Source organism: Heloderma suspectum, chromosome 7, assembly GCF_057233095.1.
Source record: "Heloderma suspectum isolate Gila_16-S chromosome 7, 16-S_ref, whole genome shotgun sequence".
Taxonomy (NCBI): Eukaryota; Metazoa; Chordata; class Lepidosauria; order Squamata; family Helodermatidae; genus Heloderma; species Heloderma suspectum.
This window is the reverse complement of record NC_139464.1, coordinates 61,766,076-61,793,613: the sequence shown is the minus strand read 5'-3', so window position 1 is coordinate 61,793,613 and position 27,538 is coordinate 61,766,076. Positions and strand designations below refer to the sequence as shown.

At 41.4% G+C, this 27,538-nt stretch overlaps 1 protein-coding gene across 1 annotated transcript in view; it reads right to left on the bottom strand.

The window, feature by feature from the left end:
* The window catches only part of PPFIA2 (PPFI scaffold protein A2), a 444,508-nt gene that overhangs the window by 21,838 nt on the left and 395,132 nt on the right, over window positions 1-27,538 (bottom strand). Inside the window, exons 22-23 of the mRNA XM_084811789.1 lie at window positions 15,757-15,838; window positions 10,604-10,804 (exon numbers count right to left, since the gene is read on the bottom strand). Of these exons, the coding sequence (XP_084667915.1) occupies window positions 10,604-10,804; window positions 15,757-15,838 (283 nt within the window). The remainder of the gene's footprint in view (window positions 1-10,603; window positions 10,805-15,756; window positions 15,839-27,538) is intronic.

The window sequence follows — 27,538 nt, the reverse complement described above, 5'->3', positions numbered from 1 at the left end:
GAACCATGGTGCAGTTCAAACCCTGTTCAGTGGGAGAGGGTGTTTCGGAGCCACCTGACCAAATGCCCCAGTGATTGCAGCATTCCAGCCACCCACCAGGGTCTCAACCAAGTGGCTGTTTGCGTGCTCCAGAGAATCCCCAAGTGTGTTCAGGAATCCATTCAGATCCATAAGACGCCTGGGGTGGACCATTTTAATGGGTCCTCCACCTCTGCGGGTCACCAGATAGTGATATGACCATGACAAGGGGGTGGAGGATATACCCCCGATTTTTAGATCACTCCCCGCTTCTCCAGAAACAAACACAAGGTCTAGCACATGACCGGCTACATGGGTGGGCCCAGTTGGAATAGGGTACAGCTCCCAGGAAGCCATGGTCTCCATGAACTCCTGAGGTGCCCCCGTGAGGACAGCCTCTGAATGTACATTGAAGTCCCCCAACACCCTTTTAAATCCTGGCTATTGTAATCCCCAGTACATGGTGGAGGTGTTAACTCTTTTTTTATTTCTTGGCTGGTTTAGCTTCTCATTTTTACTGGATTCTGTTGGGTTGGCTTTGCATTGTATTTTCATCATGTTGGCTTTTGTATTTGTTATTTTTATGGCATTGGCTTTGTACAGTTTTGTTTTTAGATTTTGTATTTTACTGTATTGTTCTACTTTGAAATAATCGTATGACACCTAGAGTACCTGTTTTATAGGCATCTTATAAATACAAATAATAAACACCCTCTTAGAGCAGGTCCAAGTGGCTCTAATTTCAGTGGTCACGTGTGCTATTTCATGTGCACAGGGCATTTCAGCCTGCACTGATCTCATAACTGGTAAGCATAGCTCAAGGAGACATCATGGCAGCAGTGTGAGTTATGCAGCAAGTGAGGAGTACCTCTCCACGGTCTTAGTTGTGTACAGTAAGCATCGACCTCCATGTGGCTCTTATAGAGAATGTATGCACACTGAGGCTTTTCCCATATTCTCTCAATTCATTTTTTCTTCTTTCTCTTTCTCCTAGAATAGTTAGCAGCAGCAATACTTGCCAATAAGAACAACTTTTTTTTTTTAAGGTGGTATACAGAGAAAAAATGTGCTGATTTAGGCTTGAATCCTGGATGCAATAGCTTTATGCATGCTTCAGGGAATACGCATTAATAGGTTAAATCTTCTTACCCTACTTTTGTTTCTATTCTGGGAAAATTAAAGGAAAAAAACCATGAAAAGGAATGTGCAACAATACTGAAGTCAGCAGATCTCGGCTGGGGAAGTCATTAAAAAAGATAATTTTAGGAAACACATATAAGAGGGAAATTAGGTCATCAAATGGGTACTTTATCCTAGAATGGAGAAAGAAAGGAGACAGTAGCTATTTTAAAAAAGCTCTGAGTTGGGGTTTTTGTTATTATTCTTAGTTAGACCTCCCCAAAGTACACTCCCCTTCATGGATCACTGCCTTGTTGTGGCGAAGGGGCTTGCGTAACTCAGTGAAGCCATAAGCTATGTCGTGCAGGGCCACCCAAGACAGACAGGTCATGGTGGAGAGTTCTAACAAAATGTGGTCCACTGGAGAAGGAAATGGCAACCCACTCCAGTATTCTTGCCAAGAAAACCCCATGGAACGTATCACAAGGCTAAAAGATATGATGCTGGAAGATGAGCCCCTCAGGTTGGAAGGTGTCCAATATACTACTGGGGAAGAGCAGAGGGTATTTCCAAGTAGCACCAGAAAGAGTGAAGCAGTTGGGCCAAAGCCGAAAGGACACTCAGCTGTGGATGTGTCTGGTGGTGAAAAGAAAGTCCGATGCTGTAAAGAACAATATTGTTTAGGAACCTGGAATGTAAGATCAATTAATCAAGGTAAACTAGACGTGGTCAAACATGAGATGGCAAGATTGAACATCGACATCTTGGGAATCAGCAAACTAAAATGGACAAGCATGGGTGAATTTAATTCAGGTGACCATTATATCTACTACTGTGGGCAAGAATCCCTTAGAAGAAATGGAGTAGCACTCATAGTCAACAAAAGGGTGGGAAAAGCAGTACTGGGGTACAATCTCAAAAATGATAGAATGAACTCAGTACGAATCCAAGGCAAACCATTCAACATCACAGTAATTCAAGTCTATGCCCCACCCACTGAGGCTGAAGAAGCTGAGGTTGATTGGTTCTATGAAGACCTACAACACCTTCTAGAATTAACACCAAAAAAAGATGTCCTTTTCATCATAGGGGATTGGAATGCTAAAGCAGGAAGTCAGGAAATCACCGGGATAACAGGCAAGCATGGCCTTGGTGTACAAAATGAAGCAGGACAAAGGCTAATAGAGTTTTGCCAAGAGAACACGCTGATCATAGCAAATACTCTTTTCCAACAGCACAAGAGGCGACTCTACACATGGACATCACCAGATGGTCAATATCGACATCAGATTGATTATGTCCTTTGCAGCCAAAGATGGAGAAGCTCTATACAGTCAGTAAAAACAAGACCTGGAGCTGACTGTGGCTCAGATCATGAGCTGCTTCTTGCAAAATTTCGGCTTTAATTGAAGAACATAGGGAAAACCACTAAACCATTCAGGTATGACCTAAATCATATCCCTTATGAATATACAGTGGAGGTGAGGAATAGATTTCAGGGATTAGACCAGAGTGCCTGAGGAACTATGGACGGAGGTCCGTAACATTGTTCAGGAGGCAGCAACGAAATCCATCCCAAAGAAAAAGAAATGCAAGAAAGCCAAGTGGCTGTCTGAGGAGGCTTTACCAGTCGCTGAGGAAAGAAGGGAAGCGAAAAGCAAGGGAGAAAGGGGAAGATATATCCAACTGAATGCAGAGTTCCAGAGAGAGACAAGAAGGCCTTCTTAAATGAGCAATGCAAAGAAATTGAGGAAAACAATAGAATGGGAAAGACTAGAGATCTTTTCAAGAAAATTGGAGATCTCAAGGGAACGTTTTGTGCAAAGATGGGCATGATAAAGGACAAAGAAGGCAGGTACCTAACAGAAGCAGATGAGATTAAGAAGAGGTGGAAAGAATACACAGAAGAACTATACAGGAAAGATCTTAATGTCCCAGATAGCCATGATAGTGCGGTCACTGAACTTGAGCTGGACATCCTAGAGAGTGAAGTCAGGTGGGCCTGAGGAAGCATTACTAACAACAAAGCTAGTGGAGATGACAGTATTCCAGCTGAGGTATTTAAAATCCTAAAAGATGATGCTGTTAAAGTGCTGCACTCAATATGCCAACAGATTTGGAACACTCAACAGTGGCCGCAAGACTGCAAAAGGTCAATTTACATTCCAATTCCAAAGAATGGCAATGCCAAAGAGTGTTCAAACTACCATACAATTGTGCTCATTTCACATGCCAGCAAGGTGATGCTCAAAATCCTACAAGCTAGTCTTCAGCAGTATGTGAACCGAGAACTACTGGAAGTACAAGCTGAGTTCCGAAGAGGCAGAGGAACTAGAGATCAAATCGCTGGATCATGGAGAAAGCAAGAGAATTCCAGAAAAACGTCTATTTCTTCTTCATTGACTATGCTAAAGCCTTTGATTGTGTGGATCACAACAAACTGTGGCAAATTCTTAAAGAGATGGGAGTACCAGACCACCTTACCTGTCTCCTGAGAAACCTGTATGAGGGTCAAGAAGCAACAGTAAGAACTGGACATGGAACAACCGATTGGTTCAAAACTGGGAAAGGAGTACGACAAGGCTGCATATTGTTGCCCTGCTTATTTAACTTATATGCAGAGTACATCATAAGAAAAGCTGGGTTGGATGAATCACAGGTCGGACTTAAGATTGCCGGGAGAATTATCAGCAACCTCAGATATACAGACGATACCACCCTAATGGCAGAAAGCGAAGAGGATCTAAAGAGCCTCTTGTTGAGGGTAAAAGTGGAGAGTGCAAAAGCTGGTTTGAAACTCAACATTAAAAAAACTCAGATCATGGCATCTGGCCCCATCACTTCCTGGCATATAGAAGGGGAAGAAATGGAAGCAGTGACAGATTTTATTTTCTTGGGCTCCAAGATCACTGCAGACGGTGACTGTAGCCATGAAATTAAAAGACGCTTGCTCCTTGGGAGGAAAGCTATGGCAAACCTAGACAGCATAGTAAGAAGCAGAGACATCACCTTGCCGACAAAGGTCCGTCTAATCAAAGCTATGGTTTTCCCAGTAGTAACATATGGCTGTGAGAGCTGGACTATAAGGAAGGCTGAGCGGCGAAGAATTTATGCTTTTGAACTGTGGTGCTGGAGAAGACTCTTACGAGTCCCCTGGACTGCAAGGAGGTCAAATCAGTCCATCCTAGAGGAAATCAACCCTGAGTGCTCATTGGAAGGACAGATACTGAAGCTGAAATATTTTGGCCACCTAATGCGAAGAGAACACTCCCTGGTAAAGACCCTGATGCTGGGAAAGATTGAAGGCAAAAAGAGAAGGGGACGGCAGAGGATGAGATGGCTAGATAGCATCACCAATGCAATGAATATGAACTTGAGCACACTCCGGGAGAGATCGGAGGACAGAAAGGCCTGGGGGTCCATGGGGTCACGAAGAGTCAGACACGACTTAATGACTAAACAACAACAAAGTACACTGCCACTAAATGTTTGTCTAATGAGAAATGCAAAGCAAATTTCAGGGTTTTTTCCTCAAGCAAAACATCAAAGAAATCCAAAAAAGGTTGGTAAGGCTAATAAAATTCCTCCATTTTTGCAAAACTCCATTTAGAAAGATCTAAATTGGTGACTATCAATTTCCCATATTTTTCGAATATACATTTCCCAGCAAAGATATTGGTACTTCTGCAAATGTTATTCCCCCCCGCTCCCCCCCCCCCCCCCGCAGGGTAGATTAAAAAATGTGGCCTCTTGTCAATATCATGTATTACTCTTCTAATTTTTGGCTGAGTTGTAGGACTGGTTCACACACACACATGATGCATTTCTTAGACAAGTGTACAAATCTGTAACCCAAACCTTATTTTACCACATGGGAATGCATTGGGAATCATGGCAATCACGACTTCTCAATACCTCTACATGAAACAGATACATGCACAATCTTCATATTTAATGGTATGCATGGAGTTTCCCCTAAAAATGTGTAGACCTATTTAGAGAAAATTTATCTGTGAAGCTGAACCCAGAGATAATTTAAACTGTCATCAGAAGCAAGACCTACAAAAAAATGAAAAAGCAGTGCATGCACTTGGAAAAAAAAGGAACATAAGGAAAATTTATTCATAGACCCTATACAGAGATAATGCTTAACCAAGGTTTAAGTGCCATGAGTATCTAACCATAGCTGAGAATTGGCCACAAACCAGAAAGTGAAACAGTGGTTTAAAGTGGATTTACAAACTGAATAAATCATGGTTAAGGCAGGTTCTTTGTCTCTCTAGCTTCTCTGCTTGTAAGTAAGCTTGCTGGTACCTATCCATACTAGTGCAATCTCATGTTGCCATGGGGGCTAGTAGTCTGAGAATGATTGGATAAAAATATATTTGCCCTTTTTCCTTGCAACTGCAACAACTTTACCATTTGTTGAAGTGTTGAGGTCAAAAACACATGATGTAAGATTTTTTTCTCTCTTCTCCCTCTGGTGTCCTTTCAGTTCTTTCTCCTTAGCTTCTTTTCCTCCTGCTTTATCACCAACTGACATTTCTTCAGCCCTTTCAGCTCTTTCTCCTCAGCTTCTCTTCCTCCACCTATAACTACCACTAACTGGCTTTTCTTCAGCCCCTTTCCCAACATTCTGTGCCTGTCTTTTCATTGGCCCAGTATTCTAAGACCTCACAGGAGTAAGCATTATTACATGTGCATACACACACTGTGTCACATGTTACATTACATGCAGTGTGGGGCATATGCCTTAACATGCCCTTTGCCTCATCCTTCTCCCTTCTCCCTTCCCAAGCTGCCCAAAGCTCGAGTGTTGAACTTTTTCAAAGTTTCAGTTTTTTCTGCACATTTACACTGCTCAAGCTTCTGTTTAAAAAATATGAGCAAAATCAGTCTAGTAGATTTCTAGTAATAAGCCTTACACTGCTGTATTCTTATATACAATACATTGCCTTGGGATATAGGGCTGAACTCAGGAAACTAAACCAAGGTTTTTGGGATTTTAACCAGGGCTAAGACAACAAACAATGGTTAATACTAACGATAGTTAAGCATTATGCCTGCACTGGGGCATATAAATAATACAACAATTCATAAAATTTGAAGGTTATGTCTAGCCCTATTCAGGTGTTCCTGAATAGGTGTTCACACAATAACTGCATGGAGGGGAAAGCAGGGCTGTGCCTGCTGGTCATATACCTGCCATCCATGCATGTGTATGTGGGTGCAAGGTCTGTAAAGGAGAGGCTGTTGTACACATATCAGATCCCACTGTGATTGGGAAACATGTGTGATCCGGGTTCCCAATCACAGTAGGAGCTTACACGCATCCTACAGTGCCCACAGATGTTCCCCACATAACATGTGGATGGTGGGGTGAGGGCTGGTAGGCAAAGCCCTGCTATGTCCCTTCTATGGAATTACAGTCATGTGGAAGGAAACCTAAATAGTTGTGTATTTTGTGTATTTAGTTTTAGATAATGTAGTAACTGAAATGAAATTAGTCCATTTCTTTTTAGTTATTATGTTATCTAAAAGAAAGCAGCAAGCAAGCAAGCATAGTTTTAGTATTGCCTTACAGTTGCTTGGCAGAAGAAATGGGATGGGATGCAAGACTATGTATCAGAAAAGGGGGCAGGGAGAGCAATAATCATGAATCATTATGGCTGGCATCTCTGCTGGCCAGTTGGCATTGAAAACACACTAGGCAGCATTGTGACACAACAGAAAACTTGTTGCCAGAAGACCTTGTTTGATGATGTCACAACTTGGTGATATCCAATCAGGGGCACAGGAGGGAGGGCTGTGAAAGCTGCTACTGAAGGGACTATTTTGAACTCTAATCTGCTGCTAATTCTCTTTCCCTCCACTATTTGTTTCCCAAATCATGCCCCAATCCAACCCCACTCATTTTTTTATGTCTGCCTCTGTGCTTCAATCCTCTCTCCTTAGCTTAACTGTAGTTTTGTTTCTATCTGCATAACCTCTCTCTCCCTCTGCTCTCAACTTCTCCTTCCCAAATGCTGGATTTCTCCTACTGGTCTCCCTGTATCTTTGTGGTCTCTGTGCTTCACACATGGCTTCCATGCCTGCACAGAGCCCCATTTGGAACATTCTAGCACTAAGCTTGCTGGCCCTCAGCCCTGTTGCAAAGCTTTGGACCTTCAGTGATCATGTGTGCACCACTGAGTCAAAAAACAATCAGGTACATTTACTCAGCCTGCCTTGGCCTTCTCACCACTGGGGATGGCTACTTAGGCACTGCCAACCATCCTGCCAGCACCACTACCTACAAGGACACTTCTGCCTTTGGTACTGCCCCTACCACTGGTATTGAAGGAACCAAAGAACACTGCTGGTTTAGTGCAGACATCTGGATCCAACGTCTGACTCAAAGGAATATCGATCAGATTTCCCCTTCATATCTTCAGAGGCGGCACCTCATCCCCACCTGATGTAAACGTTGGAGACCAGATTCCACAATCTCTAATGGAAGATACCCAGCCTTATTTGGAACAAATTCTATGCATGGGCTGATCTCTCAGACTGGAAGTAAAACAGCCCCCACATCCTATTAAAGATCCAGTTTTCCAGCTGGTCCATGGTGATTCCTTCGCCCAAGTGGCCATACCTATGCTCCCAGCAGTGGAGGCTGCTGGCTCCAATTTCAGTGGGTGAATCCATTCTGAGTGTCAGTCAAAAGCAGCCAGAACTCTAAAAGAGCTATCCAAGGTGCTGAACCCTATCCCCAGTGTATCTGCTCATTACTTCTCTGAGTGGATAATATGAGTTGCTGTTATGAGATCACCAAATGCCTGATCCCAGTGACTATGCGTGGCCATTCTACCAGAGCCATAGCTTCATCTGCAGCATTCCTCAGAGCTGTTCATCTCCTGGAACTCTGCCATACTTCTGTTTGGTCTCAGCTTTCTGTCTTCGTACAACATTACAGACTGGATGCTGGTGTGTGAAGTGATGCTGCCTTTGGCTAGGCAGCACTCTCCTTGCTGGTGTCATAGGGCATCTCCTCCAGATAATGTAGCTTGTTAATCACCCAGATATGTGAAGGACAGAGACCACAAAGGAGGAAAAAAGGTTGCTTACCTGTAACTGTGATTCATCCAAGTGGTCATCTGTGCATTCACACAACCCACCCTCCATCCCTGCTACCAGTGCTGTGGACCTGGTTTCTGCTTCTCCAGTGTTCCCCCGGCTGATACACCAGTCTCAGGAATTGAGTGGGAAGAGTGGGAGCTTTGTATTTTGTGTGCGTGCAGTAAAGGTGGGGGTTCCTTCCAAAAAGCTGAGCTCTAGAACATTCTGAATAAGGCTCTGCACAAGCACAGAGCCCATATGTGTAAATGTACAGACGACCACTCGAAGAACCACTGTGACATGTAAACAACCTGTCCTTCTTTCACCTCTCTCTTACTCTGCCTCCACCCCCGGACTCGATGTAAGTTCAAACGCCACTACATCTGAGGTGCCTTTGACCACTACTGCTACTCGCCAACTGCCTGATAGTATCTGGTCTCTCTCTCTGTTAATTCTCCCACTGTGGGTCACACACCGAGTCCAGGGTGCCATGCCACTGCCAGTTATTCTTTCACCCACCAATAACCCTGCAATTTGTCTCTCAAACTGTGCCCTCCTCTAGCAGACATGGCAAACTTTTGCTCTTCTTTGGGTCTGTCAACAACCCTGGGCCTGTTGCCATTACCTCCACTTCTTTTGCTGCTGTCACGCCCTTGGCTACTCACTGCAAATAGCAGATCAGTAGTAGCTGCGATGTTTGCCTGCCAACACTCCCTCCTTTCTTTGACTGCTCTTTCTGTGCCCACGCACTACTGTCCATTTCAACGAGACAAGGGAGACCTCTGCTTCTGCCCACCTCAATAAGAGAGAGGCTGTGGCCACATGCCCACCTTAATGAGAAAGAGACTGTGCCCGCACTCTCCTACATCTGTTTGCCACAAGGGGGGAAACATTGTGCTGCTGCTGCTGCCTGCTTCAAGAGAGGGACTGGCCACTGTGACCTCATGCTGATGCTGTCTGCCTGAAGAAAGACTGGCCATTGTGTTTTCATGCTGATGCTGCCTGCCAGACTGAACCGGTGCCCTCATGTTGATGCTGCCCATTTGAATGAGCGAGAAACTGGACAATGTGTAAATACATTGCCAACCACTTTCATGAGAAAGATAATTTTTTCATATGTGACTCAACAGGGGTTTCGTAACTTCCTTTCTTACGCTCTCAACCTGTCAAATGCACATTTCACCTCTCTTCAGGCAGGCCTCACAATCCTCCAGTGCTTTGTAGGACATGGGATAACCATCCTCTGATTCTTGCTGGCCACCAGTTATCACATTGCTCTGTGCTATGTCTGTCTGCTGCCTGCCAGTTATTTCTTTAATGAAGAGTTAGCAGCAACCATTTGGAAATATAAAGCACCAGTGAGCTAGCTTGAGAAGGAGCTAAGTTATTCCCACCGAGAACACTGGAAAACCAAAATTAATATATTGTCTCCTGTACACCAGAAGTGTGCTGTCCTAGCTATCCTCACATCACAAGATTTTTTTGCCATGTTCTTGCTTGGTGGGAGGAGTTTTAAAAGGAATCCAGGAAATTAAAGACCTGTTAGCATAATTAACGACAATGATTAAGCATATAGAAGGGCAAGCCTTGCTGAAAAAGGATATGTCTATCAGTGCCTTTTAACTATCCTGGCTAAATGGAACCTCCATGTCAGATGCCACTAGGGATGTCGCAGGCGCCTGACTAGGTCCAGGACTTTGTCGGGCTCCCCCTGCTCTGATCTTGCCGAGATGCTCCTTGTTCGCTCCTCACTCGTGCCCGCTCGTGCTCTCCAAGACTCACCATGATCCCGTTCAGTGAGCGCCCGCCATTTTCATGCCTTTGATTTCTATGTAAAACAGGAAGTTTTTAAAAAATGTGCATATTTAAATATGCACAGCTTGGAGCTGTGAAAGCTAGATAAGTGCATTTATTTAGCTTTCCCAGCTCCAAACTGCAAATATTTAAATATGCACAATTTTCAACTTCCCGTTTTACGTAGAAATCAAAGGTGCGAAAATGGCGGGTGCTCAGCGAACGGGATTGCAGTGAGTCCGGGGAACTCGCTGAGCTTGTGGGTGGCTCAAGCATGGGTCCGGGGGGGGGGTGATGGTGCAAGCGGGGGTGCGGCTTTGGCGAGTGCCCGGAGAAACTGAGCTAGGGTGAGTTCTTACATCCCTAGATGCCACTGAATATCTGTTGCTGGATTGAATGCCTGTTGCTGGAGAACAACAGTAGGAGAGGCCTATTGCCTTCATCACCCCAGTTGTGGGCTTCCCAGAGGCATCTGGCTGGCCACTGTGAGAAGCAATGCTGGACTAGCTGGACTTTTGGTCCAATCCAGCAGGGTTCTTCTTATGTTCTTACAAGTTACAAGAATATGACTCACCGTTCTAGATGTTGGAGGGGCTGATGGGCTTGTGAGTGAAACCATCTCCTGGATTGCCAGTCGGAGCTTTAGGCGATGAAGAGGATTGCTGATCCCAATTTCTCTCTGAATTTCAGTATCAGACAGTGCAGACATGATGGCACCACTTTTCACATTTGCACGGCAAGCGGCAACGTACCACGCAGGCATTCCCAGCCACAACTGTGGTGATAGGAGGAGAACAACCCAGAAAATCAATAGTGGCTCATCTAGTTGCTGAAGCTTTAGGGCTGAACTAAAATGGATTGTACATTTTGTGAACATTCTCCTCTCCCCTCTGGGGAAATGCAACAGTGATTTTTTCTTCCTCATCTGAGGGGGCTGCACAAAGAAGGGATGTCTCCTGCCACACATTCAGGCAGATGGCATCATCCCCCGGTGGAGGCTGCTGGCTCCAATTTTAGTGGGGCTGTGCATCCACTCTGGGTTTCAGTCAGAACCAGCCAGAACTCTAAAGGAGCTATCCAAGGTGCTGAACCTATTTGGGGCTGGTTCTGACTAAAACCCAGACTGGATTTTCAGCCCCACCAAAATCAGAGCCACCAGCCTCCAATGCCATCAGCAGTCCCAGTACCTGGCATTCACAGATTGCAAGAGCTCTGTTGTGACATTCTTCACAGCCCTGACTGAGTGCAGCTAAAGTCACTTTTTTTTGGGGGGTGGAGGTGTTCAAAATAGCCCCCTTTCCTAGCGATAGTGACATAATCATGCAATCAGCTTTGGTCACATGGTTATTAGGAAGAAGAGTTATTTTTCAAATTAAAAATTGGTGCTCATGTGGACTGTGAACAACAGTGAACTGATGCAAAACGGGTAAGGTTTATGAAGGCTTTCAAGAAATGCTCTGCCCCCACCTGCCAAAACCCCCTTTCATGCTGAAAACTTTTGTTAGAGAACATTTCGCTTCATCCTAGCTTGGACATAGTTTAGATGTTGTGAAATGGCTCAGATTAAATGTTTGTGTTGCCATAATCCAGGGGTTCTACTCTTGGGAATAAATCTGCCTCCTCACCCCCAGCCCCAGTTACCAATCCAGAAGAAAGTGGTGGTTATGCCAATGGAGGTGTGGTAAGGGGTTGGGTTGTTGGCCTGTCATTGCATTTTCAAAGTGACTTCCGGTACTACACAAACCCATATCTACGTTTCAGATAAAGACAAATTGTCAGATCTTCTGGCTTCTTGCCCTTCCACACCATATTTGAATGAATACGCTAGCCCCTTTGCTAGATGCTGTGTCCAGATATTAGCAACTGCACCCTACAAACCTATCTTTTTGTGCTATTCAAACTCTTTTTTGTCCTTCTTCCCTTTTTTCTGGCAACAGCCACATCTGCAGAGAGACACGCAGTGTGCTCAGAGAATAGTCCATATGAAAACATGTATCCCCTGTGAAAACATGTATCCCCTGCTGTCCCTGTCTTGGTAATGATGGAGTGCAGGAAAATTAGAAGAAGCGTAGAGTGGTAGGCGGCAGTATTGCAACCAAAACTCTCCCCACGACCTGAGTTCGATCCCAGCAGAAGCCGGGTCTCGGGTAGCCAGCTCAGGTTGACTCAGCCTTCCGTAAAATGAGTACCCAGCTTGCTGGGGGAAAGGTAGTCACGACTGGGGAAGGCAATGGCAAACCACCCCGCTACAGTCTGCCATGAAAACGCCAGCGCAAGCGGTGGCCCTCTAGGAGTCAGCAATGACTCGGTGCTTGCACAGGAGGAACCTTTCCTTTCCTGAAGGAAAAAAACAGCCTAATAGGCCTATCCCTAAAAATACCTACTTATTTGGTAAAAATACCTAATAGACCTACGCTAGGCAAATCAACTCTGGGCAGAGTTGCCTAGAGCCAAAGATTGATAGGTTCCCTCCTCACCTGGAAGGATATACAGGGGTCCCACCCCCACATTTTTTTTTGGTTAACCTTTTACTATCTGCTCTTGTACACTGCTGAGAATATCAGATGTCCTCTCCTATTACCCTCCCACACCATATCCATATATGAATGAATAAATTATGAAATAGGGAGATTGGTTAAATAGATTCACAGGGAATTCCTTCCTGTGGTACATCTTATTTTTTTCATTGAAGTTCTATTATTATCAGAAAAACTAATAGGAATGGCACAGATTGCAAGATTTTGTTGCCTGTCCTTTGGGCCACATGATGATCATAATGGCAAACTGCACCTTTACTGTACTTGATTTCCAGGAAAACCTGTGCAATCCTTGTAAGTTAACAAGTGGAACAGGTCTGGGAGAGGTCTAAGCTCAGTGAATCTAATGATGTTCCCACAGGTGCAGCTGACATTCATATCTGAACTTTCCAATGTGTAAATCACATGAAAGGACATGCGTTCAGTTAAAAATATCTCACTGATTTTTATAACAGGGATAGGCAGGAGGTACGTGTCAATCTACTGATAGAGCTCTGGGCAATTTGCAGTAAATCAGCAATGATTCTGGATTCCCAATTATTCAATAATAGCAGCAATAAAATGACTCCTGCCCATCCCAAATTATACTGCTGAAATTAAGAAAGCTTGGATAACTAGGAGTAGATTTGCATGTGATGTAAGGACTGTGCAAAACAAATGCCTGGGTTCAGAATTCTTTAATTCTAAGTGTATGTGTTTTGCACCAGGCTCTAGCTGGTAGATCTTGGGGCTCTAGTAAAAAACAAAGTAGATTCCACAAGCCTGAAGTCTGCCCACCCATTCAGAAGTGATACACTGAAAATTAAAAGAAATTCTTACTAGCATTCTTATTAGTATCACTTATGAACATACCCCAGGATTCCAAAAGGGATATGGAGATCTATTCATAGCAAGGGTCAGTGTTAATTAATTCTGAGGACCAATCTATCACATGATAAAACTGTATCTGGATTTTAGTAGTACACGTTGCAGGTGGAAGATTTATATGACTGCATGCTTTTCATATAAAGGTTACAGTATAAACCAACCTGCACAGAGAAAACAAGGTGTCAAGAAAAAGGGTTCAAATCCACTTTTTATTCTGACATTCTTAATATTTATGTGCAGGGATTCTTTTCTTTTTTTTAATGGGGAAGCATAAATCATGTCTCCTGCCATCTTCTGTATGAAGTCCCATGTTCCAAACAGTTGTACCACATGATTTGCTGTTTGTAGACCACTTAAAGAATCACACATTCAACTGCTTTTTCTAGCTAGACATTTGTACTGAAGCTGGTTGTCTTTCATGGTCTATTGTTTTTTTTACTTTTGGCTATTAATTAAAGTAGTTACGATTAAGTTTCTCACCTGGGGCTGATTATAACTCTAGAGCTAAAATTAACATAATATTCAAACTGTCTATGGCAAAGCCATGTTTTAGACTTTAGCTATAAAATTTCTACAATAAAAAGCTATAATATACTTCTGGTTGGATCTTTCAGCCAAGCCTACCTAATAATTTAGGCTCTCCATGGTACCATAATTTTTTTAAAAAATGAATGGAATGAAGCTGCTGCTTTTAGATCCTATGAATATTTGCATTTTTGTTTTAAATGGAGGGTGGGGGTGAATGGGACACATTTTACACACTAAAATATGGCACCTTTGTTTTGTTTGTATAATATTATTTCCCCCCTCATATAAAAGCTATTTTAAAATTCCTAATGGCTCAAGACTCTCTTCCTCTCTCTCTCTCAGCTTGTAAACCAAGTAGAAGAGCATCTGTTTGAATGCTAAAGCTTGTTGGGGAGTTCAGCTCCATCAAACGAGCTTGATGGTTCTGCCTTTGAAGGATGAGTACGTGAATCTCACCTCAGCAATAGCAATTTTGGCTTGAGTATTTTGAAGCTTGGCATCTTTTTTTTTAAGGCACAAGGAAAAGGAAGCACTTATTTGTACTTGGCCCAAAATAACTGTTCCTCTGAAGTGTTAGCATATAAAAACCACTCATTTTATAGCTATTGTGCTTCGCGGGGGGGGGAAGTTCGTTAATTCTGGAGCATATCTATAACCTTTAACTACTGTGTTCAAATATTACAGGTTGGTCCAGAAGCCTAAGTGATTCAACTCAGAAAGCAACATTTCACTTAACAGAATGGAGAGTCATTGTTCACAAAGCGCATGGTGTTGCTCTTTATTTGTAATAAGGTGTTGATGTTTAGTGTTTTTGGTAATAACAACCTTAATTAAAAAAATTGAAATGGGGATAAGAATGTAGAGAAAGATGCAGCATAGTAGTTTATCAAGAAGCCTGCTAAATTGGGCTTAGATTAGCTTGCTAGACAAACACCTGATGATGCTACCAGATCATATGTTTGATTCTACAACATGCTTTGATTCTACATTCTACAGTCATGCTTCTGAAGGCATACAATTTAATTTGCCAACATCAGAAAACAATCTTATATCTTGGCTTGAAAGGCAAACCTACAATATTAACTGCTGCTATAGATGGAGTGAATGGGTGGGTTAACAGGGTACTCTTAGGCCTGAAAGCTCTGAAGTGACCACCTAACAACCGGCCAGCTGGGAGAAAGCAGGTCTAGCAGCTCAGAGCTGATAACCTAGTGCCAGCCAGAAGTGCCATGGTTTTTCTTACAGCACAAGTTCATTGTAATATCAGAGCAGAGCAGGACCTATTGGCCCTTTTTGCTAGTTCTAGCAACATGTATAGTTGTTAGTTCTAGCAGCAACCACAACTTTCTTTTTGGTGGCATGGTAGCTTTACACATTCTACCAGAAATGGCAAGCAACTGCTTCTTCATATTCCTGTACGCATGTGTGAAAGAGGACATCATGCATTCAAAAGTCGCAGGTATTGGTGTAGTAGGCTGACATGCAAATCCACCTTTGATTTGGTCCAAATAGGTGAATGGAACATAGAGTTGTTGCTTCTTAAAGTAATGTATGGCTTTAGAAATTTTTTACCAACATTTTCTCACTACACTTCTATAAGAGGGGAATAGGAGAATGTAATACTTTAGGCAGGAACACAGTATATTCTGAGAGATTCTCAGTAAACCTTATTAAATAGTAGTGCCTTTATTTTCCCTTTATGAACATGAAATATTATATCGCTGTTACAATGACTTTTTAATGCAAGATAAAATCAGATACACCCATACTTTCAGAATGTTTTCCTAGGGCTTACCTCTAGCCATGCAACCACCGTAGGCCCATCCCACTGTGCAAAAGGTAACCCCTTCCTCCGAGCTTCCTCCAGAAGTTCATGCCTAAAAGTGCATCACAAACTATTAAAACATATGGTGGTACCTAGAAACACCACAGATAGGAATTCTGTTCAGACACAATTATGATGTAGTATACCACTTCAATTATATTGCACTTTAGCCTTCATTTGTCTGTCAACTTTGTTGAACCGTTCAGACCTTAGAAAAACTGTTATTTTCCTTGTTGAGAATATTTCTCTTTCTCGGCCAAAGATTTTCTTGCTCTCTACAGATTCACTTTATCCTGCCACCCATTTATAATGACAACAAACCCACTTTTCTTACTTTAATTCCTATCATTTCTCAAACTAGATCAAGAAACAACTATTACTCACTTTTGTTAGAAATTGTTGTAAATTTGGGAAAGGCCAGACAATTATTTCTTCTCTAGTTAGCAATGACTTCTGTAGTCATAAAATAGCAAACAACCAAGCTGTGTGGTGGGGTACGATGAGACATGGACTCCATGCCTGCCTTGTTGGACAGACTAGATTTTCACAACTTGTCTGACAAGTGTTGGCTGTGAAGACTACCATGTTAGACCCTTTCCAAAAACCTAGCTACACTTGGTCCCCGCCACTCAAGAGTTGCAGACATCAATGCCTGGTGCTGGGGAGTTCTCTACACACTGGGAAAAGTATTTTCATACACCATAATTTTTTGTCATATTAATAGCTTGCAATTTGACATGGCTCAGAACTTGCAGGCAAACTTCAACAAGGCTGTAACTCATCCTACTCCCAGGATGACTGTTGTAGAGATGAATGGAAAACATATCACCTGGCTAGATTGGGTAATGCATATGTTCCACTATTATCTTCTGAAACTGAGTGTGTGACCCCTCCTGCTCAAACTGATCCAGGAGATTCCTCCAAAATGAAATTTGGTTGTGTGCTTCCAAGTGCTTCCATTTGTACCTCAGGATGATTTATACATTCAAAGTATCTTTGAAAACAGATTGATAACACAGGTGGACACTATTTTCCATTAATACAAAGAGAGTTTTCAAAATTTAGCTTTCCACACAGGCACAAAGAAGTCACAGAAATGTATATAAAATCTCTCAATGACATGGCTTTATCTTAACCTCATGAAACCAATTTTGAATTTGGCCACTGAAATCAGTGACAATATGATTTCATCCATCAAACTGTAGAGCTCAAGACCAAGGGTTCTTCTCTTCGTACCAATGCTTTCCAACGAAATCTAACCAAACAAATGTACTAAACTGAATTTAGTAATGTACTTGTTTACAATGTCTTGATTCAATTATACAGAAGAACCTATCAGCTTGAAAACTTTCCTGCTACATTCCTTTAGGGGTGCTAATAAGTGAAATGCTGAAAAGTTAATACATTGCTATTGGTTATTGCTTTGAATGTGTTCAGTTTTTCTAAATGGTGTACATTTAATGCAAAATAATTAAAACTTATTATTTTCCATTTTAGTCTATGTAAGCTTAGCACTTACTTTCCTGTGAGACCCCTCTACCCTACCAACCATCACTTTTAATAATATTATGCAATAATATTGGAGTGGAAGAAATAAAATAAGCCCAAAGAAAGATCAGAGTCTATATGTACCTGGTAAAGCTTCACTTCTAACGCTTAGCAGAAATGAGTTGGCAAATTCATGAATGGAAAATCACATGATAATTTCATTTATGGCATTCTGAGACCCAATTTATATGTAGCATGTGTCACCAGTAAAGCAATGACCTGTTCAACATATGCCCCATTACACATAAATGCATTTGCCATGCACACCAGCCCACATGCATATAGTGTTAGTATGCCAGCAGCTTACCCACCTGGGCTGCTGATGGCTGGCATGCTAATGCTATATGTGTATGGGGCCTGCAGACATAGTAAATACATTTAAATGTGACACAGCACGTATGGAATGCTCACATTGGTTAAATGCTTTACTCATGACCAGAGTCACATAAAACTGGGCCTCAGCAACTTGGATAAAGGATAAACAAACACAAATAAGTGTAGCCTGGGAATTTATGTTGAGCCTACCTAAAAATATCATTTGGCTCTATTGAGGGTGCAAGTTTCTGCCAGTCTCAGTAGAGGGATAAAGAGTGGTGGTGAAATGGTAGCTTGCCATCTCATAACTCAACCAGGGCTCTCTCATTTTTCCAGAAGATGGTGAGCTGTGATTTTGCCATGAGCTTGCCAGGACTAGCCCTACCATTAATAGAGTGAGGCAGCTGCCCAAAGCAGCTGATTTTGGTGTCATGACAGAATAGCTAAATGACAGTTGTTTGATTTATTATTGCTGCCTTTTTACTCCCAGGGAGAGGCACTGGCAGGATTTTCATGGGCCAAAATAATTTGGCCAGCCTTGGGCACTATACAACTTGATGGTGGAGGCATTTTCTGTCCTACCTGAGACAGCAAAATGAATTGGAACCGCCCTGTTCTATGTCTATGCCAGCAATATTCAAGTAACTACTTAGCTTGCCTAAATATTTATTATCCTGTAGACCAGGGGTGGGCAACTTGGGGCCCTGCCGATGGTTTGGCCTACAACTCCCATCAACTCTAGTCAGCACAGGTAATGTTTGAGGGATCAAAGGGGTTGTAGGCCAAGACATCTGGAGGGCCAATAAGTTGCCTACCCCTGCTGTAGAGGCTTTAGTACTTCAGTCATTGCCTTAAGCTGTTCATTTATCCAATATGCACAATTCTTTGTATTTCAATCATTTTCATACATTTCATGAGCTATTTATGAAATTAGAATGGGATGCCTAGGGCAGTCATCACTATTGCACTGTACAACTAATAGTATTTCATCATCTTGTCCATTCAGTGGTAGATCCAGTACTAAACAAAGGAATTCTCTGTATAAGTTAAAGGAAAAAGGGTGGCAAATTCAAGAAAAAACATATGAAAATAGGAATGAAGAGTATTTAGCATTAATATACAGATAATTTCATTTGTGAATCCAAGTGTTTAAGGACAGTGCTGACTTTAGTTTGCATGTCATGGACTGTCAGTCATTTTTTGTCATTAAGGTTATCAGGTGACAGTGAAGATTTTAATCGCATTATAAGGATGCAACCCAGTGCAGAATTAAATGTGGAAGTCCCACTGGATGTGGTGTCTGTAATAAAAAGTATCTGTTTTCTTATAAGTAGTCTCAGGAATACAGACTAATTTATAGGAGAAAATATTCATTCAGTGAGTTTAAATTGCAGGATGATATGCATATTTATCTTAGAAAAACTTCTAATCACAAGCGCTGATGAAGAAGCACCCAACAGCAGTCCTTCTGTATAAGATGTTGTGCTCTTGTGCAGCTTTCTTCCATTTCAGCAGGAGTTAAATTTATGGGGCTGCTTTCTTTAGGAATTTACTGAATCTCACCCTTGTTCAGGAAGTTAGTCTAGGTGACAATTGAAATTCTTTATTTAGTACTATGAGTTCACACAACAAAATCAAATTAGTCAATTGTACATAGGTCTATATAATCTTTTAAATGCTAACTCTAATAGATGTCTACACCAGTATAAAATCACCATAGAATTTTTCTAGATCTTTGTGCAATTTGCTGTCTTCATTTAGTTTTGATCGTTTTTTGTTTTTAAAACCAGTATTTGTTACATTTATATCCCGCCTTCCCTCCATGGAGCCCAAGGAGGTATACCTGTTCCTCCTCGTCTCCATTTTATCCTCACAACAGTCCTATGAGGTAGGTTAGGCTGAGAGTCAGTGACTGGTGCAAAACCACCCAGTGATGTTCATGGCCAAATGGGGACCAGAACCTGGGTCACTCAAGTTCCAGTCCAACACTCTAACCAGTGCACCACACTGGTTTTGTGAGAAGCAAACGGTGAATTAGGAGCAAGGTTAATTTATCACTTGTCCTGAGTCTATTTCTGCATAAACTGTAAAGAAAAGTTCTTGCAGAATAAAAAGGAAAAATCACCATAAAGCTAATTAAAAATTAGATGTAAAAGTTTTTAGATCTAAAAAGCAGGGAAATTTTATTATTCTTTTAAGAAAAGCACAGCTTGCTTAAATAATGCTGTAATTGCTGTGTTTAAGTGCATGTGCTCCAAGGCTGTGGAGTTATTGCTTTTCCTGAAAGCATACATTAGGTAAATGGAAATATAGTTTGGAATGCTGAGTAGCCACTAGAAATAGGGATCATAAGTTTGAATTATAATGAGAAAAAGTACTGTTCAAAATCTACAACCACCATGAGAATGAATCAACCAACTTGCATAATACATGGTCTCACAGCCTTACAGTAAGTTTGCTAGATACCATTACAGACTGCTGGAGTTTTCAGGTATATGAATCCATATTAAATTCATATTTGATTGTAGTAATACATTTCAACATAAAATCTTAAATTAATATCTTCAGTTCCCACCTACAAAAAGCCTTTTTGTAAAGCTACTGTTTTTATCATGGAGATATCCAAGTTGATATATATTTAAATTCTTCACACTTTGCATGAGGGAGTTTGTATGAGGTCTCACAAGGATATTTGTTCGTTTACCACATTTTCTGAATGTTTAAAAGAGTGAGCATTTTAAGAGTGCAATGATGTAACATTTACTCAGAACAAAGTCTCATTTATTACATTGGGTCTTACACGTAAGTGGGTAGAACATTGTAGCCTGAATCATTTTGGCCACACTCAGAAGAGCAATAAAATATATATCCCTAAACTTGCAAATTAACTGAATTGGTAAGAAAGGAAATTAAGAGTGGAAAAATCAATACAAAATATTTTTGTTCTATATATAACTCATATAGAACAAGTGAATGAACAAATGAATGAGTGAAATACCAGATCCATACCACAGAGTTACAACAAGGTTTCTAGAACTTCACTCAATTCATTTAAAAATATATTAGTAAAATCTGGAAGCTAATAGCAAAAAAGTAGGCCTTTAAAGGTCTCAAATGTTGCCCAGTTCAGAATGTTTTAAAATTCAGTTTTGGTTCAATTCTCAATCTGTAAATTAAAATGGATATATATCTCAAATTATAAAAAGAGGAAATAAAAGAAGAAATTCAAACATGGTGCTGAAAATGAATATGATCAGCAACCATTGTGGTTTAACTTACCCAGATGTGCTTTTCATGAGATGAAGAGAGATGGATGGAAAAGAAAAGCACACAAATATTAATGAATATATGTCAATCCATAAAATAAATCATATGATAGAGTAAAAAATTAAAGAAGCAGCATAGTAAGTATGGCTATTATTATTATTTCTAAAACTGAACTGTCTCTCTGTCTCTCTCGCTAAGCCAAATATACAGCCCTGTAGAGTTAGTGCATTTTAGATAGCATTGAATTAACAATAAACATGGTTACTGTATTTCCCTGATAAACAAACGTGAATTATTCACATTTAATCTTGAATTGAAGGCACTGAATGTAAACGCACAAAATGGGTTACAATTACAACAGAACAAGACTCCATCAACACATATGGCCACATACATTGGCCTTCCCTACAGTTAATAGCATTTGCAACATCAGCTCCCTGGACCATGATGTAAAACGCCATAATTACTGCATGTGCATTAATGAGGCAGTCCCTTATTTAGAATCAGTTCATATCTGAGGATATGCTTTTATTGATTTGTTTTAAAAATGTACATACTGCTTTGCCATGAAGGGTGAACCAACTGGGGTACGACCCAGGAAGGGGGTAGAATAATTTGGAAAACATTATGTATTAACCAGGCCTTCTACAAATACAGAAGCAACTTCCTAGTGGTGATTTCCTGAATTAACCATCAGCAGCACACTTCTCACCTCCCGTTGTGAATATCAGGCACTGGGTGTGGGTGTGGGTGTGTGTCATTTTGATCAGGACCATAGTGAGAGCAAAGGGTTAAATCCCTCTCCCCCTATAGCAGGGTCCAATCTGGGTTGGTACCCCACCCCCCAATGCAGGCTATTCAGTTCTTTAAAAATTAGCTACACAAGGCCCAAGCACATGTAAGTTTGTCTTTATAGTGAGAGATGTACTGCACATGAAGGGAGGTCTTGCCGAGCGTATTACCCTTCAGAGGCTGAGGCTATGTCAGCAGTCAGGGATAATTAATCTGGCAATAGAACTGCCATATCCAGACATGCTGTACTGTACTGACATATATTTCTGTTATACCCTCCTTGTGAGCTTCCCTGGCTGGTCACTATGCTGGAGACAGATTGCTGGATTAGATGGGCATTTGGTGTTTCAAGGCTATTCTTATGTTGTTAGCAGTTCCTATGGATTAGCCTGCTTATAGGAGATGCCAACATAAACATCTCTTATGAAAGAATTTGGGCCTCTTCTGTTTCTTCTTGCAAGATTTGCAAGGGACTAAAGATTTAAGTCGCAAAGATTTGAAAATCTGAACTTTTATTTGCAAGAACTCCATGAGTAAAAAAAAATAAACATGTTTACCCATTCTCAAAGGGGTTTATTCCATTTACCTGGTTTCACCAAGATAATTCAATCTCATCTTTATCTTTTTTTGGAGGGGAGGTGGGGTGCTGTGGCAGCTGTGTACAATGAATACTGTATTGGGGAGGGTTGTATGTCAAGCCAGAGAACTATTAGCATATAATAATTTCTAATGAGTCCTGACACAAACAAGAAACAAACACACATTTCATGTCACAACAGGCTTTTGTCAATAATAGACAATTAAAAAAAAAGAAAGAGTTGTAAGATAATAAGTATTCTTAAAGGCTAAACAAAAGCAGACACCATTAGTGGCTATGCTAATGGATTATTTCAGCAATAAGAATAAGAGAAAATTTAGATGGTTAGTAATTACACACAGCTTAATGCAATTAATTCAATTTTGATCTTTTTTTAAAAAAATGCATTTAATTACTAGGGTCATTAAAAGCAACACTTTGTATATGACAATGAGCAAAAGTATTATTTTTTGTCAAAGATGAACAAGCCAAACCACTGTAATTAAACACTCAACTAAAATTAAAAAGGCCCCAACACAACAAGGGATGACCCAGTTTAGGGAAAGAAGTCTGCACATGCCAATTGCCTGACTTTACATACACAGGGCTGCTGCAGGGGTTATAATCCCCTACATCCAATAGCCTGGCATGGAACAGTTTCTATTCCTGAGATCAGTCACAGCCCCATACTGGAAAGTGTGCAGTCTGACTACAGATAATCTGTTCAGTGTGAGATGGGAGAGACCTGGCAGAAATGAATTCAACAAGCATTCCTGAACTCACATATCTATAGATTGAGGCTAAGGAATTGTATAGGTTTATAACTCAGAACAGAATTTGCCGCATTTTTTTTCTTCTAAACTTTTTACTGTAAATTCTTAAATAGGCAAGGCAACCGTATATCTACTTCCAGAGGAAAAGTGCTTGCATGAATTTGAGCTGATGACTAAAGGATTGTTTCTACATACAAATCTAAGGCCAGGTCTAAGTATTACATTCACCACATTGTTAGGTGCTGCTGCGGGAAGTGAAGTGTAATGTTGCTATGTGTGTTCTTCGCTCTAGACAAATCTTGTGTGATATGTGGTAATGTTTGCCCGGCTGCCAAACATCACGTTTCCCCCTTTTCTTTAATTATGCCAGGAGAGTAACGTCGGCCCTTTATGAATATGGCCACCTGCTCGGGTAAGCTCCCCCCACTTCCTTTGTGCTGAAACCTTATTTCAGCACAAATATTTGACTGAAACCATAGAGAAAAAGAGGGCTAAGATTGTCTTCACTCTCCATAAGATCGGACAATGTGGTCACCACACAAATTGCTCTGGCAGACAATAACTTCCTCCCAAGCCATATCCTGTGTGAAGTTAATGTAAAAGTTACACTCGCCATTTGAATAGGGTTAAGATAGCATGCCAAACCATCATGGAATTCCTGAGGTGGAAAGCAGGAGACTCGACATACCATCCACCCGTGATGCAAACCAGCCATGAAATCACAACGGAACTCTACACATCATGAGATGAGTGGAACATTCAGACCAGGCCTAAATTAAAAATATGTCTCAAAGCAGCAACACTATAATTTATCCACAAATACAAAATTAAAATAATATAAAATGCAGCAGTTACAGGAACTGGGTAGATGACTGGAAAAATTGCAAGCATTTTGCAAGTCAGCTAAACTGAACTAGATGACCTGGATTATAAAGTAACTAATGATCTATTAAAGTCTGTATGTTACTCAAGGACTAGTGCTGTATTATATAGCATTAAAAAAAAAAGGTAAAGGTGTCCCCAACCAGTCGTGTCTGACTCTAGGGTGCGGTGCTCATCCCCGTTTCTAAGCCGAAGAGCCAGCGCTGTCCAAAGACGCTTCCGTGGTCATGTGGCCGGCATGACTGAACACCGAGGTGCACGGAACACTGTTACCTTTCCCGCCGAGGCGGCACCTATTTATCTACTTGCAATTTCTTGCTTTCGAACTGCTAGGTTGGCAGAAGCTGGGACTGAAGACGGGAGCTCACTCCCTCACGCAGCACTCGGGTCTCGAACTGCTGACCTGCCGACCTTCCAGTCTGCAGTTCAGCGTCTTAACCACTAAGCCACAGTTGTCCCTCATATTATATAGCATTGTCAGTATTTAAAAATGGTTCTCTTTGAAAACGGGAACTGCAGGATCAAGAATGAATCTAAAGAGGCATATAAATCATAGTGTACTCTCTCTATGAAAAGTAATACTAGGCACAGTAAGTTTTCTCTTTGCCTTCATTCTGTCACTGTTTATGCACCAATTTGTTTAACTATTACAAAATATAATACAAAATAAAATGCTTGTTTAATTTGTTAAGAAATTATAATTTACTTCTCAACGCAAAAAAAAATTCCAATGATAAAAATAAAATAAAAAAAATATAGCAAGCAATGGCTCTAGTTGCAAAGAGAAAACAAGTTATTTGACACACCCTGGCCCGCCTCCCTCTACCCCAGTAGAATAACTGACTAATTAAGGGCCAGTTCAAGAGTGCCACATGAGTCAGGAGGAAAGTAATTAAGGTGGCAGAAGATAAATGGCAGAAGTTGCTTTAAAAGAAAGGGTCACGAAGGAAAATCAAAGGAAAATAGTGCTGGGATGCCTTAAAAGCACTTTGCCAGACTGGTGCTGCAGTCAAGTCAAACTTGCTGTAAAATCAAGTCAGCGAAAAGACAGGAGGACAATGCAAAAAACCAAAACAAAACCTGGAATACAATCGGTTTGCAATGGCTTCATTTGGATTCTCCATAAAAACGAAAAGAACAAATTTCAAAGTAAATGGCTACTGTGAAAGAAACCTGTATTAACTGAATGGTTGCATGCATAAGAGCTTCATTATTATTCATGGAATGAAATAGGACTCAGTCCTTGTACCATTTCTCTTTGGTGCCTTCTTCTCAGTACTTTTGAAATTATGCTTTTGACTCTGCCACAAAGAAGAGCTATTTGCACACCAGGTCATGTGGGTATGGTGTGCAATCAGGGAACAGCCAAGACCAAAGTGCAGCATGATTGGCAAACTGCTTCTGCAGAAGGTGCCAGGTTTCTGCCCATCAAATAAGAGAGATACAAAACCTTATCTATTACATGCATGGCTTTACAATTGGGTTTAGCACAAAAGCAGTCAAAGAATGAACTGTCATGCAACAGGTTGCCATAGTCTGAGACTACAGTGTGTCTCCCGTGCTGCTATTACATTCTGTAAGCTGAGATCCATACCCACTTATAAAACTGCCATTTCAAAAAGAACTAAACATTCATATTGAAAAAGAAGACATCATTTCTTGCAGACTTATGAAGCATACATGCAATAATGCTGAACTAATCATCTGGAAGACATGCTGATACACCAAGTTTCTTAGTATTGCTGTATTGTAACGAGAGAAGAAGGTGAAGGGCTGTTTCTTCTTTGCTGCTTATGCCACATCTTCTACATTTCCTTGCAGGATTATCAATGCATGTGGTGTTTTCCTGGGGTAATTACCCAGCATTCTGCCTTTAAATAGGGATGGCTGTGCTTGCGGGGGGGGGGGGATATGTACAAAATTCAAGATAAACATGTACCAAATAACATGCTTTATGATGAGAAAGCCAATGCAAGAGCAGAAGTCATTCAAATCTCCTAATGCAGGGGTGGGTAATCTGAGGCCTTCCAGATGTTTTGGTCTACAAAACTCCCATTAGCCCTGGACAGCATAGCCAAAGGTGAGGGATAATGGGAGTTGCTTATAAATAGGACTTGAGGATACTCTGAAATTAATGACTGAGATTCTCACAAGTAAAAGGAAAGCTGAACGTCACGTACTGAACTGGACAGGTATATAAAACTATCAAGAGAAATGAACTACCAAGAGAAATGAATAACTCCAGAACTACAAACATGTATGTTAGAAGCACAGCATGGGGCAATCGCAACGAAGCCGGTAGAATACTGCTGTTAATCTAATCGTATTAAAACGTGATAATTCACACTGAGTCCGTTTCCGTACTTTCTTGAAACCGTAACCTTGATTCGTGCTGTTCAATATGAGAGTCTTCAATGCGGCAGAAGTGGGCAGATCGCGGAAGGGGAGCAGTCTCTTTTTACTGGTTCTCCCAATTCCCAGCCCTTTCCCCCCCTTCCTTGTTCTATGGACCTCAACATTAACTGTTTCGGCACCTGGCCCCATTGATTTTTTTTCCTGTCAGCTTAACTTTCTGAAACTTCAATGCTTCGGACGGACTGCTCCTTCTATGTGCTGTATTTTTTTTTGCATGATATGAAGATCAGAATCTGTACATGGCTGGCTGTATTTTTAGCTGTCAGTCTTCCCTATTTTCTGTGTGGGCGTGCGTGTGTATGCCCGCACGTCTTCCTGTGTGTGTGTCTGCACGTGTGCCTGTGTACGCGGGACCCAGTGAAGCCTCTCTGGAATGAAACTGGACAATATTGCTTCTACTTTGGGTTACCCTGGCCAAGGTGGCCGAGAAGGTGCAGCTCCTGGAATTCCATATGCATTTATGGGCATTCCAGAAAGGTTGTTTGCTGGAAGGTTGCTTGCAGAGAGGAAAAACACTCATTGATGGCATTGTTGCCTCCAATATAATACACACTTACCTGAGAGTAACTCTCATTGAAATCACTAGGACTTACTTTTGAGTAGACATTCACAGGCTTAAGCTATAAATTCTACAAGGTTGCTCCAAGATCCCATTGAACACAGCAATGCTTAGTTCTGCGTAAACACATTGGCTGTAAGCACAGTGAGTAAACACACTGGGAAGAAAGTAAAACAAGGATCCATGAAATCAAAAAGGGATCCTCATTATTTCATATGATTTTTAAAGGGGAGACCCCCCAAACCATCATGTGTGCAGCCGCAGCCTCAAAGCAGGGATCTGAGACAGGGATCCCCAGTGATCCTCATGATTTTTACAAGACACATACCCTCAAACACTATCATATCACAGAACACATCTACCTCCATGGGCTGAACCAGGAAAATCACAGATGCACCAGTCATAGGTACAGCCACGGTGCAAAAGGAGGGATCCAGGCAAGGATCCTCTTGATTTTTCACACCATTTGAGGTGAAGCAGCAGATCTGATATTCTTAGTGTGCATACTTGGACAAAGATGAGTTCTGTGCTTTGATGGGGGCAGGAGGGCGGGGGGGTGTCTCCTTTTTCGTCTGGGAAAGGCAGTCTCTGTCACCTCCAAATCAGAAAGAATCCTTGAAGGGA